This window comes from Amblyraja radiata, chromosome 15, assembly GCF_010909765.2.
Source record: "Amblyraja radiata isolate CabotCenter1 chromosome 15, sAmbRad1.1.pri, whole genome shotgun sequence".
Classification (NCBI taxonomy): Eukaryota; Metazoa; Chordata; class Chondrichthyes; order Rajiformes; family Rajidae; genus Amblyraja; species Amblyraja radiata.
The window spans coordinates 32,893,353-32,909,008 of NC_045970.1; the positions used below are offsets into that span (position 1 = coordinate 32,893,353).

General features: G+C 40.2%; 1 protein-coding gene across 1 annotated transcript in view; it reads right to left on the bottom strand.

Annotated features, from left to right (window-relative positions):
• shoc2 (SHOC2 leucine rich repeat scaffold protein) overlaps window positions 1-15,656 on the bottom strand; it is a 76,398-nt gene that overhangs the window by 28,840 nt on the left and 31,902 nt on the right. Inside the window, exons 2-3 of the mRNA XM_033033983.1 lie at window positions 13,857-14,788; window positions 8,061-8,198 (exon numbers count right to left, since the gene is read on the bottom strand). Coding sequence (XP_032889874.1) covers window positions 8,061-8,198; window positions 13,857-14,544 — 826 coding nt within the window. The 5' untranslated portion in view covers window positions 14,545-14,788. The remainder of the gene's footprint in view (window positions 1-8,060; window positions 8,199-13,856; window positions 14,789-15,656) is intronic.

Sequence of the window (15,656 nt, forward strand, 5' to 3'; positions counted from 1 at the left end):
ATCTATCTACCTATCTATAATATATATAGCATTTCCACACATACCCATTTAGAATGGCAATCGAAATATACCCGATTTATACACAAGCAATGACCTCTTCTCACTGCCACCATTGGGTGGGAGCAGGCACATGCCATGAGTAATTACTCAGGTATAGGCACTGGGCAATCAGTCCACCTTTAAAAATAGTTGTTGTTTTTTAAACACGCATGCACAGAAAATCGTAAAACCGCACATGCGCAGATTGGTCGTGTTGGCAGTCAGATGACTTAAAAAAAAATCTTTTAAAAACACGCATGCACAGATTGGTCTCCTCTCCTGTGGGAATGCGCAGCACCTTGCACGCAGTCCATGGTGCAAAGTCAGGATTACAGCTGCCTTTATTGCCTGTTGTAAGTGAAAGCTTGAAGCAGCGTCCACGGCACGCGAGTGGAATAGTTACGGGTACGGCAGATGAAAGGCACGGGAGAATTAAGTGCCTGTCCCACTTACGCGACCTTTTCGGCGACTGCCGGCACCCGTCATAGGTCGCCGAAATTTTTCAACATGTTGGTAGATCACCCATCTTCGCCAACTTCTTTTCTGCTGATCCCTTGATTCCACTTAAGATTAAACTCACATCTGCATTGATGATTTCCCACTCCTTGCTGTTAGACTTTGGCCATTTCACCAACGGCTTACGTCCTTGCATGTTCTCCACTTTACGATGTGCCTGGTTGCGTCTTGGACTGTTGCCTGAAACTTCTGCCACATCCCGTAGGGTGCTGATGCTCTGCGGACTGTGGATTTCTTCCTGCCGCTGAGTTTCATCCGACTGATTTGACCTTCCTCTTGACAGAATCTGGTCAATGCAGGGCCCTGGGTTGGGGATTTTCATGCATTTCTTCCGTCCCTAATGAATTTTGAGACCACGAGTTGATGTTACTTTAGTCCAGCCACACCTGCAGGTCTGAAGAACGTGTCCAGCTGCTCATTTTTCAAGAGTTTTGCCACTTACCTGATTCAATGTCGTGTACATTCCAAGGTTTGTTACCGGGTGGTCAGTCGATGAGTCATCTCGCAGACTCTGGGGGTATTCTTCTCTTTGAACTTTTTGTAGCCAAGTGAGGGTATCTCTTGTGCCCTAACAAGGTGACGGAACCAGCTGTTAAGGGTAGCTAGCCCATAACAGCCCAGTTGGGGTCTATTTCCTCCTGTCAGCTGTCTCTCCAAGCTGTCACAAGGTCTTTCCCTTGTCGTTAGCTGCACTTTCACAGCAGTCACTGGCTTTTCCTCCAGAAGGTCAGTAGAGCTAATAGGACTTGATGTTTCAATCCCTTTAATAAGTCGTCACTCTTGCTATTTGCAGTGGAATTGGAGTGGTGAAAGGTAGGGTAGGTACGTCATCGGGGTCATCAGGTGGGCACCCTCTTACTTTGACGTTTCATTGATAAGCCCACAACATCTCCAGAGGGCTCAACGGTGATACCTGGCGTCCCAGTTACACCTCCCTCAATTCCATACCCTCCCGTCTTGAAAATTCAGCGGCGACTAAAAGAAGACTCTTTGGGCGACTAGGAGACCTCTCACGACCATACAGGCGACCCCTGGCGACATGTCGCAGGGTGTCATCAGGGGGCATGTTGGCAGGGGTCGATTGTATGGTCGTGACATGTCACCAGGGGGTTGCCTGTATGGCCGTGAGAGGTCTCCTAGTCACCCAAAGAGTCGTAGCGTCTTTCTGGTCGCTGCTGAATTTTCAACATGTTGAATATTTTCAGCGACCCATGACGAGTGCCGGCAGTCGCCGGAAAGGTCACGTAAGTGGGACAGGCCCTTTATGCCTGCCTAAGATCGATTATTAAAATAATAACCGTTTTAATAATAAATCTTTATTAAACTTCATGTCCGTTATTTGACTTTTCGGCAGAGCGGCCTTTCAGTGAGTTGGCGTTTCGGCATAGCGGCCTTTCGGTGAGTTTGCTTTTCATCGTCCCACCCTTTGTTTCCTACGCTTTCAGTTATTTGGCTTTTCAGCTTCCTTTTCGTTCGGTTATTTGGCTTCCATTTCTTTGCTTCGGCTTCTCGTCCTTCGATGTCACGTCCGCACACGCTCCGGCCCACTGGGTCTACGCCGACCAGCAATCCCTGCACATTAACACTTTCCTGCACCCACTAGGGAGAATTTTTACATTTACCAAGCCAATTGACCTACAAACCTGTACGTCTTTGGAGTGTGGGAGGAAACTGAAGTTCTCGGAGAAAACCCACGCAGGTCACAGAGAGAACGTACAAACTCCGTACAGACAGCACCCGTAGTCGGGAACGAACATGGGTCTCCAGCGTTGCATTCGCTGTAAGGCAGCAAATCTACCGCTGCACCACTGTGACCGCCCTTTATTAAACCAAATAAAAGTAGAAATATAATTTGTTATTGTTCCTGCTGTTCCTGCATACTTTCTCTAGCAAAGAGACTATTTTTAGATAGATTCAAATTAAAGCTCATTTAATAGGGTTAATTTCACTTGACTATTATAACAAAGAGGAATTTTTCTTCTATGCAAATTTGCAAGGGCCTCTTAACTATTTGAAAATGCACCCAGGTAATGGGAAAGGTTTTTGATGATAAAGGAAGCCTATTTAAAAAAAATATATTGTGCACTACTTCTGAAAAAGATAAGACAGCTTGTCAAGAAATGGGAAGCAATATCCATCCCGTTGGAAACAACTCAAGGCCGGAGCTGTAACACATTGAGATAGAAGATATTACCTGTATTTGTCATTTTGTACAAGTGTGTCAGGAGCACCAACACATTTATTATAATTACCAGACACAGGAGGCTGACATCTGGCTCATCAGCTCCCATGGGATTACATCTTTGCGATGTGGGAGGGAATCGGAGCACACTGAGGAAATCCTTGCGATGATGCGGAGTATGCAAGTTGTGCATGCAGTACCTGAATGTAGTATTGAGCCCAAATTCCTGAAGCCATTAGGCAGCACCAACATCTGCAGCACTGTTTGAGCAACAACTTGCAATGATATAGCAGCTTTCGAACAAGTCCCAATTGTCTTCAAAGGAGTATTAGCAGGAGCACACTAAAGCACCAAATAAGACATTAAGAATGGCAACAAAACACTTGGACCGTAAGAAATATTGTGGAACACTAATGCACTGGAGTGAGATTAACCAAGGCTAATGTAGAATTCAAAACACGTCAAGGCTTGCAGATTAGCCGAAATACTGCATCGCCGTAGCATTAAGGGCCTGTCCCACTGACGCGGCTGTCTTCGACCTTCAAGCTCGAGGGCACTCGCCTGGAAAACCATCAGCGATGAAACCACGAGCTAGATCAACCGACTGCACACACATACACACACAAACAAACACATCGCAAAGGCGGGGGCCAGGGAAAGCGGGGGAGCCCTGTCTGAAATTCACACCCGCGATGAACACAAAGGTAAAAGACAGCCACTTTGCAAGTTTGAGTCGAGGGCAAACTCTTTGTTGCAGTGGGACAGCCCCTTTAGTTGTGTTTAGTTTTGAGCTACAGCATGGAAAAAGGCTCTTCGGCCCAAGCCGACCATCTGTTTACACTAGTTCTATGTTATCCCACTTTCTCATCCATGCCGCACACTGTCTGGGGGAAATTTACAGAGGCCAATTAACTTACAAACCTGCAATCCTTTGGGATGTGGAAGGAAACCCACACAGTCACAGGGAGAATGTGTAAACCCCACACAGACAACTGTCGAGGTCCGAAATGAACCTGGGTCTCTCAAACTGCGAGGCAGTAGCTCTACCAGCTTCCCCCTCTTTGCCTGTGTGTAAAGAATTATTAATGCTAAAAAAAAACCTGTGGCTATTGATTATCAGTAATTATGAAAAACCCTCGTAAATTAATCAGGTGGTATCAATAGCAGCAAAGAAATACTGCGGGGGGGGGGGGAGGGGTGAGGGGTCAGTGCTCAAAAACACCTAGAAATTCTCTACCAACATAGGTACTACTGCCAGTAATGCAGTCTCAGCAATTATGCTAACAGATCTGAATATTGAATTAAATGCAAAGCTCTGAAAATAGAGTCTCTGGGAATGAAATTGTGCATTGATTTAACATGTCTTATGATCAATTATGGGCATGGATTAATTCATATTACAAGGCAAGGGATTTCACTGCCAGGGATAGAAATTCTTCTCAATACACAATGAAAAAATTCTAGCAAAGCTACAATAAACTCTTCCTCTGTAGTCTCTCTTATTTTTATATTACAGATGTTCTGAAATGAATTTAACAAAGGTTAAAGGATGGTAGTCAGACAAGTTGATTAAATTAGTTTCCATTTAAGAGCCAGTCATCAATGCAGATTACAGGCTTTTATCCCAACTGTCAGTGCTGGATTTGAACACAAGTCCCAGAGGTGAAAAGGTAAGTGATCGACTGTAATACCACAGCAACATATGCCGAATTGGAGCATGAGTAAAGAAGAAAAAGCTGCAGGTTGATTTTCCACAAGCTTGGCCCAGGACTGCATTCAAAAGCAAAATGCTGGAAATACATTGCAAGTCACTTAGAATCTGCAAAAGGAAAGGTGTTCTCGTTGTCTCTGTACTGTACACTGACAATGACAATTAAAATTGAATCTGAATCTGAATCTGAATTCTACATTAGCCTTGGTTAATCTCACTCCAGTGCATTAGTGTTCCACAAAATGAAATTTTGTATGCACATTTGCACTACAAATCAGATTAGAGATCAGAGAAATAAAAAAAAATTTGAAAATAAGTGGGTGAAAATGTGGTGATGATAAGAATGAAAGCACATTGCTGGGGAAAACAAAACTAAAGGAATTCACAATTGGAACGTTAAATAATGCTCCACACTAAAGATTTTTTTTTTTTTAATTAAATTTTTATCATTAACAGAGTATGGATATCATCAGCCATACCAGCATTTAATATCCATCCCTACTTTGTCCACAATTCAGGGCACAGTTAAGTAACACTTTGATAGGCATGATTAGTCACATATTTACCAGATTGGACAGGGATGGCTCATTTCCTTTGGTAAAGCAAATCAGAGAAACAAAAGATTCGTAATGATCATCAATTACTTTTATAGTTAGCAGAATGGAGACCAATTTCATAATGTTTTCAATTCATTACTCAAATTTAAATTGCCTGGCAGACAGTAGAATTCAAGCTCAAGTTTATCAACCAAATCGTCCAGAAATCTTCCAGCTATTCCAATAATATAACAAACACACCACAGCACCCAACCAAGTGTCATATTAGTAATCCTGGCACAGTTATGTTCTTTGTTCTTAGTTCTTTGTAAATAATTTAAGTTACTTCAAAAGCTACAAATTTTAAAAACAACAGCCAAGCACAATTTACATTGATCAAGTACACCAAAATTAATGTTAAATCTGGTATTCTGAAACATGCAGTCTTTTACTAAACCTATAGAAATCTACTTATTTGCAAGTTATTTTCATTTTTACACACAAGGTTTTGGAAATCAAACAATGAATGAAATCTGTGGGAATTATCACTAGAGTTATAAAAAAAAGTGGCAGAATTTAAAACCATGTATAGATCTTGAACCAGGCTAGCTTCAAACTTAATCTTAATCGAGAGCAGAATATGGGAATTGCAGAAGCTCAATTCCCATTTCAGTCAAACCAATGAAAGATATCGTGATCAACATTTGGCAAAGTTATGACAAATTATCACCTCCACTAACGTTGGACAATTTAATGCAGAATGTAATTTGCATAATAATAATTTTCTCAGCTCAAAGACCTTAGTCTTTTAGACATTTGGTATTAATTCCACTCAATTACATTATTACAAAAATATTTGGTCTATAATCCCGACATCAAATCAGGTTTGAAACCAACTATATGAGGGATGTCCTGTATTGTAATATGCCTAGTACATAAAGCTTAATCTTTTTTCATAAAAACACATTTACCCCAATTTTTTTGCAGAATGCTACTGAGACAAAGTTCCTGGAAGCCATCTTTTGCCATGTTCAGACACAAGAGATTGGCACACAAGAAAATCTAGAGCAAGAATGCTAAGAGCATCAATTTACAAGGATAGCAGAATTTTCTGAAAGTTGTTTTCCCTGCTAAATAACGTGTGCCACCGAGTCTCCAGGCTGCTACTATTAACTAATAAGTATTATTTAACCTGCTTGAAAGTAAAGCACAAGAAGATAGAAACTCAAACACAGAATTTCACATGGAACTGAAGCCAGGTATACGGTTTCTAGTTCAGGCAAGATACTGTCAGAGCATATATTATCATCCTGGAGGGATATATCGTCATTAAAGAATCCAAGGTAAAGTTAGCCAAATTATAATGTCCACTTGTTGGTAAAATACTCAACTAAAATGAAAAACTTCAAAAAGAGTTTTAAATGTTAAGCTGTGGCCTTAATGACTAAGTATCAAGCATTTAGATGAGTCAATGAGTCAAAGGTAATAGTTTAATGTTTTTAGTAAGCAAATAAAGTTTGCAGATTTGTGGTGGAGGACCATGCAATTTTGTAAAATGACACTGGCTAAATTGCAAAGCTCTTTCAGACTGAATAATGCTCCTAAAGCTTTTACTGTGCATATAGTCATGAATTAGCATTAGAATGTGTTTAACTTCAAGATATTTCAATAACCTAAATTTCAATATTTCAATAACCGGATTACAATCCAGATACAGAAATGATTTGATTTGAAAGAGAAGTTAGACAAAAATGCTGGAGAAACTCAGTGGGTGAGGCAGCGTCTATGGAGCGAAGGAATAGGTGACGTTGTGGGTCGAGACCCTTCTTCAGACTGATGTGGGGGTGGAGGGAAGAAAGGAAGAGGCGGAGTGTGTGATTTGAAAGAGACATTGTTGTTCAATAAGGGTTTGAATAAGGCATATTATTTCAGTTTCACTACCATTTTGAGACAGTGCCATTATTAAGCACAGAAATCTAAGAACCAAGATATCCCAACCGTCTTTTCCTTGCTGTAACTTACAATGTTCCCCAACAGTTTCTGAGAAATGCATAGGCTAAACAAAAATGTCCACATTTCAAACAAATTGCAAACAAGTGGGACGATAATAATAAAAAACTCTTTAGGCTTCTTGCATCCATAGTTTAGGGTAGCACTTCATGGAACAGGATCATAGCTCTTTCCCAGCAAACATGATCATCAATTTGCCACTTCACCAAATAATTTGTATTCAGGGATTCCAAGTGGAAAGCCAAATACGTTAAAATAAGTGCTAGGGACTTAAAATGATAGAAGACTAATTTGTTTTTTTTTTATATTATTAGACTCCAGGCTTTTCAGACATCATTTTCGAAGTGTATTGTATATTTCCATCCGTTTTTTTATCCATCCGTTTTTACTATTGGGCTAGTTCAAACTGGCAAAGAAACACCAGCATTCTGCCACTTGCAATGATCCCGAAATGTGACTCCTTTCCATTGCTGAATTCTACATGGAGTCCTGACAGCAGAGCCTGAATTTATTGGCAATGAAATTAGCTCAACAATCCTACAGCCGCAAAACTTGGCAAAGAGCAGTAACCTTATTCCACATTTAGACTTGAGTAAGAAACAAACGTTCAGTTACTTGATTTATGTTAATGCTTTTAACATGCATTTTAATTTTATTTAAGAAAATTTTGGGTTTAGACAATTAGACAAAATAGTTTTCATAATTTAATAGAAACTGGTAGTTTCCCTACATTTCACTGTTCAACTCTGGATTGAGTGGTGTGGCTGGAGACAATTGGAACTGTGCATCCATACAAAGTTAGCATGAGCATGAGGAAGGCAATGTGAAGAGTTTAGATAACAATCCAAAATACTTCAGTAGTTTTAGGGAATGAATGACCACTGCAGTACAGCCCAATTTTCTGTGAAATCGACTGAATAGTTCATCTCAGATATGCAGAATTCAACAAATTATTGGAATCTAAACAGTACGTTTTGAAAACCTTCAGGATTTTATATCTTAAAATTATTTAACTGTGGAGGAAAATAAGTCTGCAGAGCAATGGAAATGATTCCTAACTCCTTACCTATAGTTTCAGGCAGATCAAGCAGTTCATTGTGTTGCAAGTCAAGATTTGTGATTTGTGTGCAATTGCCAATCTCCGTCGGCAGGTGTTCAAGCTGATTGTGAGCCACATCCAGTGTTATGAGGTTACAGAGCTCACCTGTCAAAAAAAAGATGGTCAAATATTTTATTACAAACAGATTCACCATGATCAATAAAACCAGACCAAGACTTAGACCACCAGGTAGACTATTGCCCAAGGTAATTTTGAGATCATCCTGGGCATTTTGTCCTTATGAATATCTAGCCATGAAGAGGTTCAAATAAAGTGTCTTACTCGGGGCAGATTGAAGTTAGTTCATCTATCCTGCCAAAAGGAGGTTATACTGGAGGAGGCCAACATAATATTGGATCTATTTTTTATGAGGATAATTATAATGACACATTGATAACACTGTTCCTGCAGTGCTAATGGGTAGTTCTTTTAATGAACCTCTTTGCAAAAACAAAATAGCTGCCACATTTCCCTGTGTTGCTGTTAGCAGCCCATCTACTTACATCAGTGTGGTTAGAAAAGAAAGTTCTGTTGAGTCCAATCAATACGTTAATCATTTACAGTGTGATTCAGATTCAGATTCAATTTTAATTGTCATTGTCAGTGTACAGTACAGAGACAACGAAATGCATTTAGCATCTCCCTGGAAGAGCGACATAGCAAATGATTTAAATAAATAATAATAAGTGATAATAAGTGTCCGGGGGGTGGGGGGGTGATTGGCAGTCACCGAGGTACGTTGTTGAGTAGAGTGACAGCCGCCGGGAAGAAGCTGTTCCTGGACCTGCTGGTTCGGCAACGGAGAGACCTGTAGCGCCTCCCGGATGGTAGGAGGGTAAACAGTCCATGGTTGGGGTGAGAGCAGTCCTTGGCGATGCTGAGCGCCCTCCGCAGATAACGCTTGCTTTGGACAGACTCAATGGAGGGGAGCGAGGAACCGGTGATGCGTTGGGCAATTTTCACCACCCTCTGCAATGCCTTCCGGTCGGAGACAGAGCAGTTGCCATACCATACTGTGATGCAGTTGGTAAGGATGCTCTCGATGGTGCAGCGGTAGAAGTTCACCAGGATCTGAGGAGACAGATGGACCTTCTTCAGTCTCCTCAGGAAGAAGAGACGCTGGTGAGCCTTCTTGATCAGAGTTGAGGTATTGTGGGTCCAAGAGAGGTCATCGGAGATGTTGACTCCCAGGAACCTGAAGCTAGAAACACGTTCCACCTCCGTCCCGTTAATGTGGATGGGGGTGTGCGTGCCCAACATCGGATGTGGAAAATGATATCATTAATCCTCAAGGTAGAACGCAAAGTGCTGGAGTAATTCAGTGGGTCAGGCACCGTCACTGGAGGACATAGATAGGTGACATTTCGGGACGAGACCCTTTTTCAGATGGATATCCATGTCATGACGCAAATACAATAAACGCCAAAGTATGTACCGAGGCCTCAATGGAGTCTAACCCAGCCCAATCGTCCTAACTTTTGTTACGAGATCTGATCAGCTGGGATTGTTCTCTCTGTAGTGCAAGAGGCTGAAGGGTAACTTTAGACGATTATAAAATTAAGGGAATGCACAGTGTAGATAGTCATTTTTTTTTTCCCCAAGAAGAGGAGAATCTAAAACTGGGGGACATGTTTAAGGTTAGAGCGAAAATATTTAAAGATGATCTGAGGGGCAAGGTTTTCATACAAAAGATGTTGGGTATGTGGAACTAGATGCCTGCGGTGGTGGTAGAAATAGGTACAATCTCAGCATTTAAAAAGGATTTGGACAGCTAAATTGATTGAAAAAGAGAACAAAATGGGACAAATGTGGAAAACTAGAATTAGCGTAGATAGACATCTCGCTCAGCACAAACAAGTTGGCCAATGGGTCTGTTTTCATGCTGCACAACTATGAATATTTTCAACCTAACTTCAAATCCTCCCTAAATACCACTTTTACCATGTCTTCAGCCACCTATTATTTATGCTCCGTATTTTCTCCTCCACCATACATTCTAAACAAGTCACTCTTAGACATCTTGCTGATAATGGCAGTCAATTCTTAGCATAAGCCTATTCCCCACTGAAGTCATTTTTTTTCTGTATTGGGAGTCAGAGGCTTAAATGTAAAATACTTATAGCAGTCATCAAAAAGTTAATGCCTCAAGGGCAGTCCCACATTGAATCATTTCACCCAACTGCCTTTGTTTTTGTTAATGTGTTCAGCACGGGTGTTACATTGGAATCTCCCATGTCTGTCTGTGCTCCCTCCAATATCAGTGTGGTTGTACGAAAGTATCAATGAACGAATTAATAGTCCACATTTACTTGACTGAAGAACATGTGATACTCTACGGTTATAACTGACAAAGTTTATTCTAATGTCCAATCTCAAAGGCTTCCATCAAATCAGTGATCTCAAGTTAAAGAAATTCAAACACCCTCCTGTGTCCAGATCACATGCATGGTGTAGCGCAAGTCACAGAAAGTAAATAAAAAGGGTGAAAGCTTAAATTCTATCAGTTCACAGACAACCCCCACCGTCAACTTCCTTAGAAGATCACTGCAATTATCAGCAAATTTTGTGATGCCCCTAAGAAAGGAATCATTGCTGAATCTGGTTCAGAGGACTGTGATATTGGGGCATAGAGTTCATAGTAGTATAATGATTAGATTGTTCTTTCCCCTTAAATTGACCAATCTGGAATGGGAGTTATCTGAATAAGATATGAGGGGTCTCAAAGGTATGAGGGGTGATCGAGCCTGGGTTAATTGGAACCCAAGTTAGCAGTCAATGCTGTAATGGAAGCATTTCAAGCAGAGACTTGAGAAATAATCAGGTATATTCCCAGGTAGACACAAAATGCTGGAGTAACTCAGTGGGACAAGAAGCATCTCTGGAGAAAAGGAATGGGTGACGTTTCAGGTCGAGACCCTTCTTCCTGACGAGCAAGCTTGCGATCCTTTGTGGAGTCCATGTAGGAAAGGAAGCGTTTGTTGAGGGCGTGGATCTGGCGTTGAATGAAGTGCAATTGGAGTCGGTTGCAGGTGTGGTTGAGTGATGCCCGGAGCAGTGGGAGAGTCATAGCGAGGGCCTGCTGGTGCCAGCGCATTGCCGCCAGTGTAGAACGCAGGGCACGGAATGAGAACTTGTGAAAAATGGCAGATCGACTACCGGAACCTGTAGTCCATGTTGGGTCCGAACCAAGAAGAATGGTCTCAACCCAAAACGTCAACCATCCTTCTCTCCAGAGATGTTGCCTGTCCCGCAGAGTTACTCCAGCATTTTGTGTCAACTTCAATTTATCTGCAGTTCTTTCCTACAAAAAAAAGTATATTCCCCTGCAGAATAAAGTTGGACAACCCATTGCCTGACAAAAAAACCCAGCAGAAGGCGAGGCGTGACATGTTGCAGTCACATTTAGGAAAAGAACCTCTCCAAATCGTTGGACAACTTTCCCATAATAATAACCTATAATAAACAACAAGATGTTCAGTGTATTTAAAAAAACAAAGTTGAGATGGGAACTGGCGCAAAATCTCTTGAGGAAAATGAACCACAGTGGATATCAAAGACTAAGTGTGTTTAACATCGGGCAAAGGTTGACAAATAGCTCACTGTCCTTGGTCTCTGGATGCTTGCAGACATCGATCATGTCTTAGTCTGCTTTTAGTTTTCCATGCAATGCTCAAATCTGTGTGAATCCTTCTTTGACAAAACTTAACCCCCCTTCCCCCCACCAAGCTCAGACAATAATCACTTATTCAATATTTAGTCTTTAACAGAGTCCACGAGCTCTTGTGATCAGAAATGGCACTCCCATTTAAGATCGCAAGTGACATCCGAGTTCCACCCAGGTCTGTTCCTCGTGGTAATTCAGACGTTATTTGGCATTACCTTCCTCAGATAATCCGGACCCCATTTTTCAGGCTTATCTGACCCTTTGAACATCCCCTTGTAAATCTGTAATTCCACTAACTATTGATCATATAGATTTATCCAGACAAATCTTTGCTCTCGATCTTTCTGAATAGACAGCACAGTGCTTTGAGGCAGACATGCATCAGCTCAGTTCTGTAGATTCCCCTTAGATGACTACAAAACCCACCATCTTTTTGCAGTGAAGCATCAGCACACAACTTACATATTCGTTATAGCACTGTTATCATAAAATGTGGGAGGCAAAGTTAAGGGATATTTAACTTACCTTGATAAATCTCATCGTTAAGAATACAATACACAACAATTCACAAATAACATTACAAATTGTTACATTAGAGAAAATATTTACATTTAACAAACCCTTAGAAGGTGCATGATCAATTAATCAGCATCTCTCCCAGAGATTCCCAGTCCTGAATGCATATTGCATATTATGGCTTGTTTTGAACGGTGATTGGCCCGAAATATAAATGTGTCACAGGTGCTGCTTTGCCTGCTGAGTATTTCCAATTTTCCCATTATTTAATCTGTAGCTCTGCAAATTATTGTAAACCACCATAACTTGTAAATATTCACTAATAACTGAGGTGTAGTATTCACTAATGACTGATAGGTGACAGGGTGTGATAAATTGACAGATTAGAAAATAAAGCACCTGTCAAGAAAGTGAGATCAAAATGAGATAAACCAAGGAACTGCAAATGCTGGTTAACGAAAAAGACAAAGTGCTGCAATAACACTTTAAACAATTCCTTGTAAATCCGTATTTCAGGCAGTATCTCTGGAGATCATGGATATCCATGTTCAGTGGTCTCCGTGGATGGTGGATATCCATGTTCTTCAGACATTCTGACTGACTACAGCACTATCTTTTTTTAAGCTGCTAAAACATACTTAAGTAATTATATTACTTTGATCTATTAACAGATATAGTATGCCAACATTGCAAATTTTCATTAATTATGCTGTTTAATCATAACTTAACCGCCCTTCCCCCCACCAAGCTCAGACAATAATCACTTATTCAATATTTATGCAATGATCAAATAAATCCTGCCACAAAAGCTATCACAGATTGGTAATAAAATTATAATTGCCCAATCTCTAGGAAGAGAGCATAATGGAATTAAAGTAGCGATTAGTGTTTTACAATCCCATTTCATTATCAATCGTCTGTGAATCTATCAAAAAGCCCCCATCATATTTTTAATGTAATGGGGATAATTGAAGAATCTTGCTGATATTGCTCTTTCCTTTCTCACAACGATTTTAAGAATACATATGAATATAGTACTGAATGAATGAGGCATTAACTTACCTCAGGATCATAAAGGGATACCACAAATTTAGTGGTCTCCAAAGCAACGGCTTCATTAAGGCAGTAAAGCAAAATAATATTGGACATCTGGTAGCATTTACAAGCATTTGTCCATTTGCGAGATCCAGGCGATGAATGTCTCGATTTTCATTTCATTTGAAACCTTATTTACTACACTGTGGTCAAACACCAGCCCTTCAACATTATTTGTTGTCAAAGAATTGCATTACAGTCTATACAGATCTGCACAATTTGGCATGTTTGCAATCAGAAGCGCATTACAATGAACATCTCAGAACGCTGCTTAGAATGAAAAATTGAAATTGCATTGATTTTCAAAATGTCACCATAACATCTATAGCTAATATGCATTAAAAATGTTACTCTAATTTGTATGTGCAATCCAAACATAAAAACGCACCAATAAAGTATGAAACAGAAAATATTGATATGTCACTAACATTTTCAGTGAACCTTCAAGAAAATGATGCTCAATTGTACTGGATGTGCATTAGACTTACCTATTTCTGCAGGAAGCTGTTTAATTTTGTTCTCTCGGATACTCAGCATTGTAAGTTTGGATAGGTTTTTAATGTCCTTCTCCACAGTAGTTATGCGATTAAACCGTAGGTAAAGAGTGGTAAGGGAAACCAGCTTGTACACTACTGCAGGGATTTCTCGAAGTTTGTTATGCCGCAAATCAAGCATTCGTAGCTCCTTCAAATTATCAAGAGAGTCAGGCAAACTTGTAAGCGAATTTTCACTCAGTGCCAGGGTGACCAAGTTCACAAGACATCCCAGTTCGACTGGCAAACACTGCAACTTGTTACTATACAAATAAAGCTCAGTTAATTGGGTCAATTCTTTGACTGATGTTGGAAGCACGTGAATTGATCTTTTAGCCAAGTCCAAACGCATTGCATTCTCCTCACGACACTTGTTTAACTCTTTAACCACTTCAGCATTGGTAGATTTTTTACGTCCCGGTGCTGGATTTGGCCGTTTTATTGTATTGTCCACTTGGAATTGCACACCTGGTTGTCCTCCACTAGATTCCTTCTTTCCTTCTTTGGCATCTTTCCCTTTGGTTTTGGACTCTCTCTCTTTCCCATCTTTTCCAAAGCCACCAGAAGCTTTTCCATCCTTTCCCAATGAAACTTTAGGGTCCTTTTCTTTGCTGTCCTTTTCTTTTCCTAATGTACTACTCATAATGGCTGCAAAATCAGTAGCCAAGTTGATAATATTTTTGAAAACAAACGGTGGAACAATTTCTCTTCTTCAAAGGTTAAAGGTTATGTTCTAGGACACAAAGTAAAACGAAGAAAGTCTGATATGGCACCAAACTGCACATCTGTCATTAAAGGACATATCCAGTTTTAATCAGGAATGGAGATGCAGTCCACTTGTTCAACATCCTTACTCTGATGTATCATTTACGTCAGCAGAAATATTCCTGCAAAAAAAGATAAAATATTGTTAAAATTACTTCCAGTAAATTAACTGCCTATGAAGCAATTTCTTAAATCCTTCCAACCAGGAATACCCAAACTAAAATATTATTTTCATTACAAATCAGGATTCAAAGACTAGAATTGCTCAATGACCAACTACAAATCAATGGTTTTAGGTTTAACCACCTGCAGCATCACAAGTACTAGCAGAAATCAGTACAAATGAATCCGAGAGGTTTATTTGTTTTTTTTTTTACACAAAGGATGGTGGGCATATGAAACGAGCTGCCAGAGGAGGTAGTTGTGGCAGGCACTATTGCAACGTTTTAAGAAACATTCGGACATACATGGATAGAATAGGTTTACAGGGATATGGGCCAAACGCAGGCAGGTGGGACTAGTGTAAATGGGACATGTTGGTCTGTTTCAGCAAGTTGGGCCAAAGAGCCTGTTTCCATTCTGTATAACTTTGAATCAGAGAAAGTGAGTGGAGAAGATGGGACAGAGGCTGGGAGTTAGAGAAAAATCGTTGAGATAGTGGCAGGCCAATTTTCTCCCTTTACTGTGTCCCAAATAAAACTAGCTCTAAATGAGATTTTGGGTCGAGGGCATAGTTAAAAACACATAAATGCAAGCAGATGATAAGCTTAATGAATTAATCACCCAAGGTGGAATATAGTAGCTTTTGATATTGTATTCTTTAGTTGCAAAAGCAAAAAAATAAATAAATAAATAAATAAGAATACGTGCTACGTATTATTACTCTTTCACTCATTCAGTTATTCTATTATTACACTATTCCTTTTGCATTACTTCAGGTGGCACGACAATCTTTGGATCATTCTACTGTTTGCATTAATTGTTGTATCT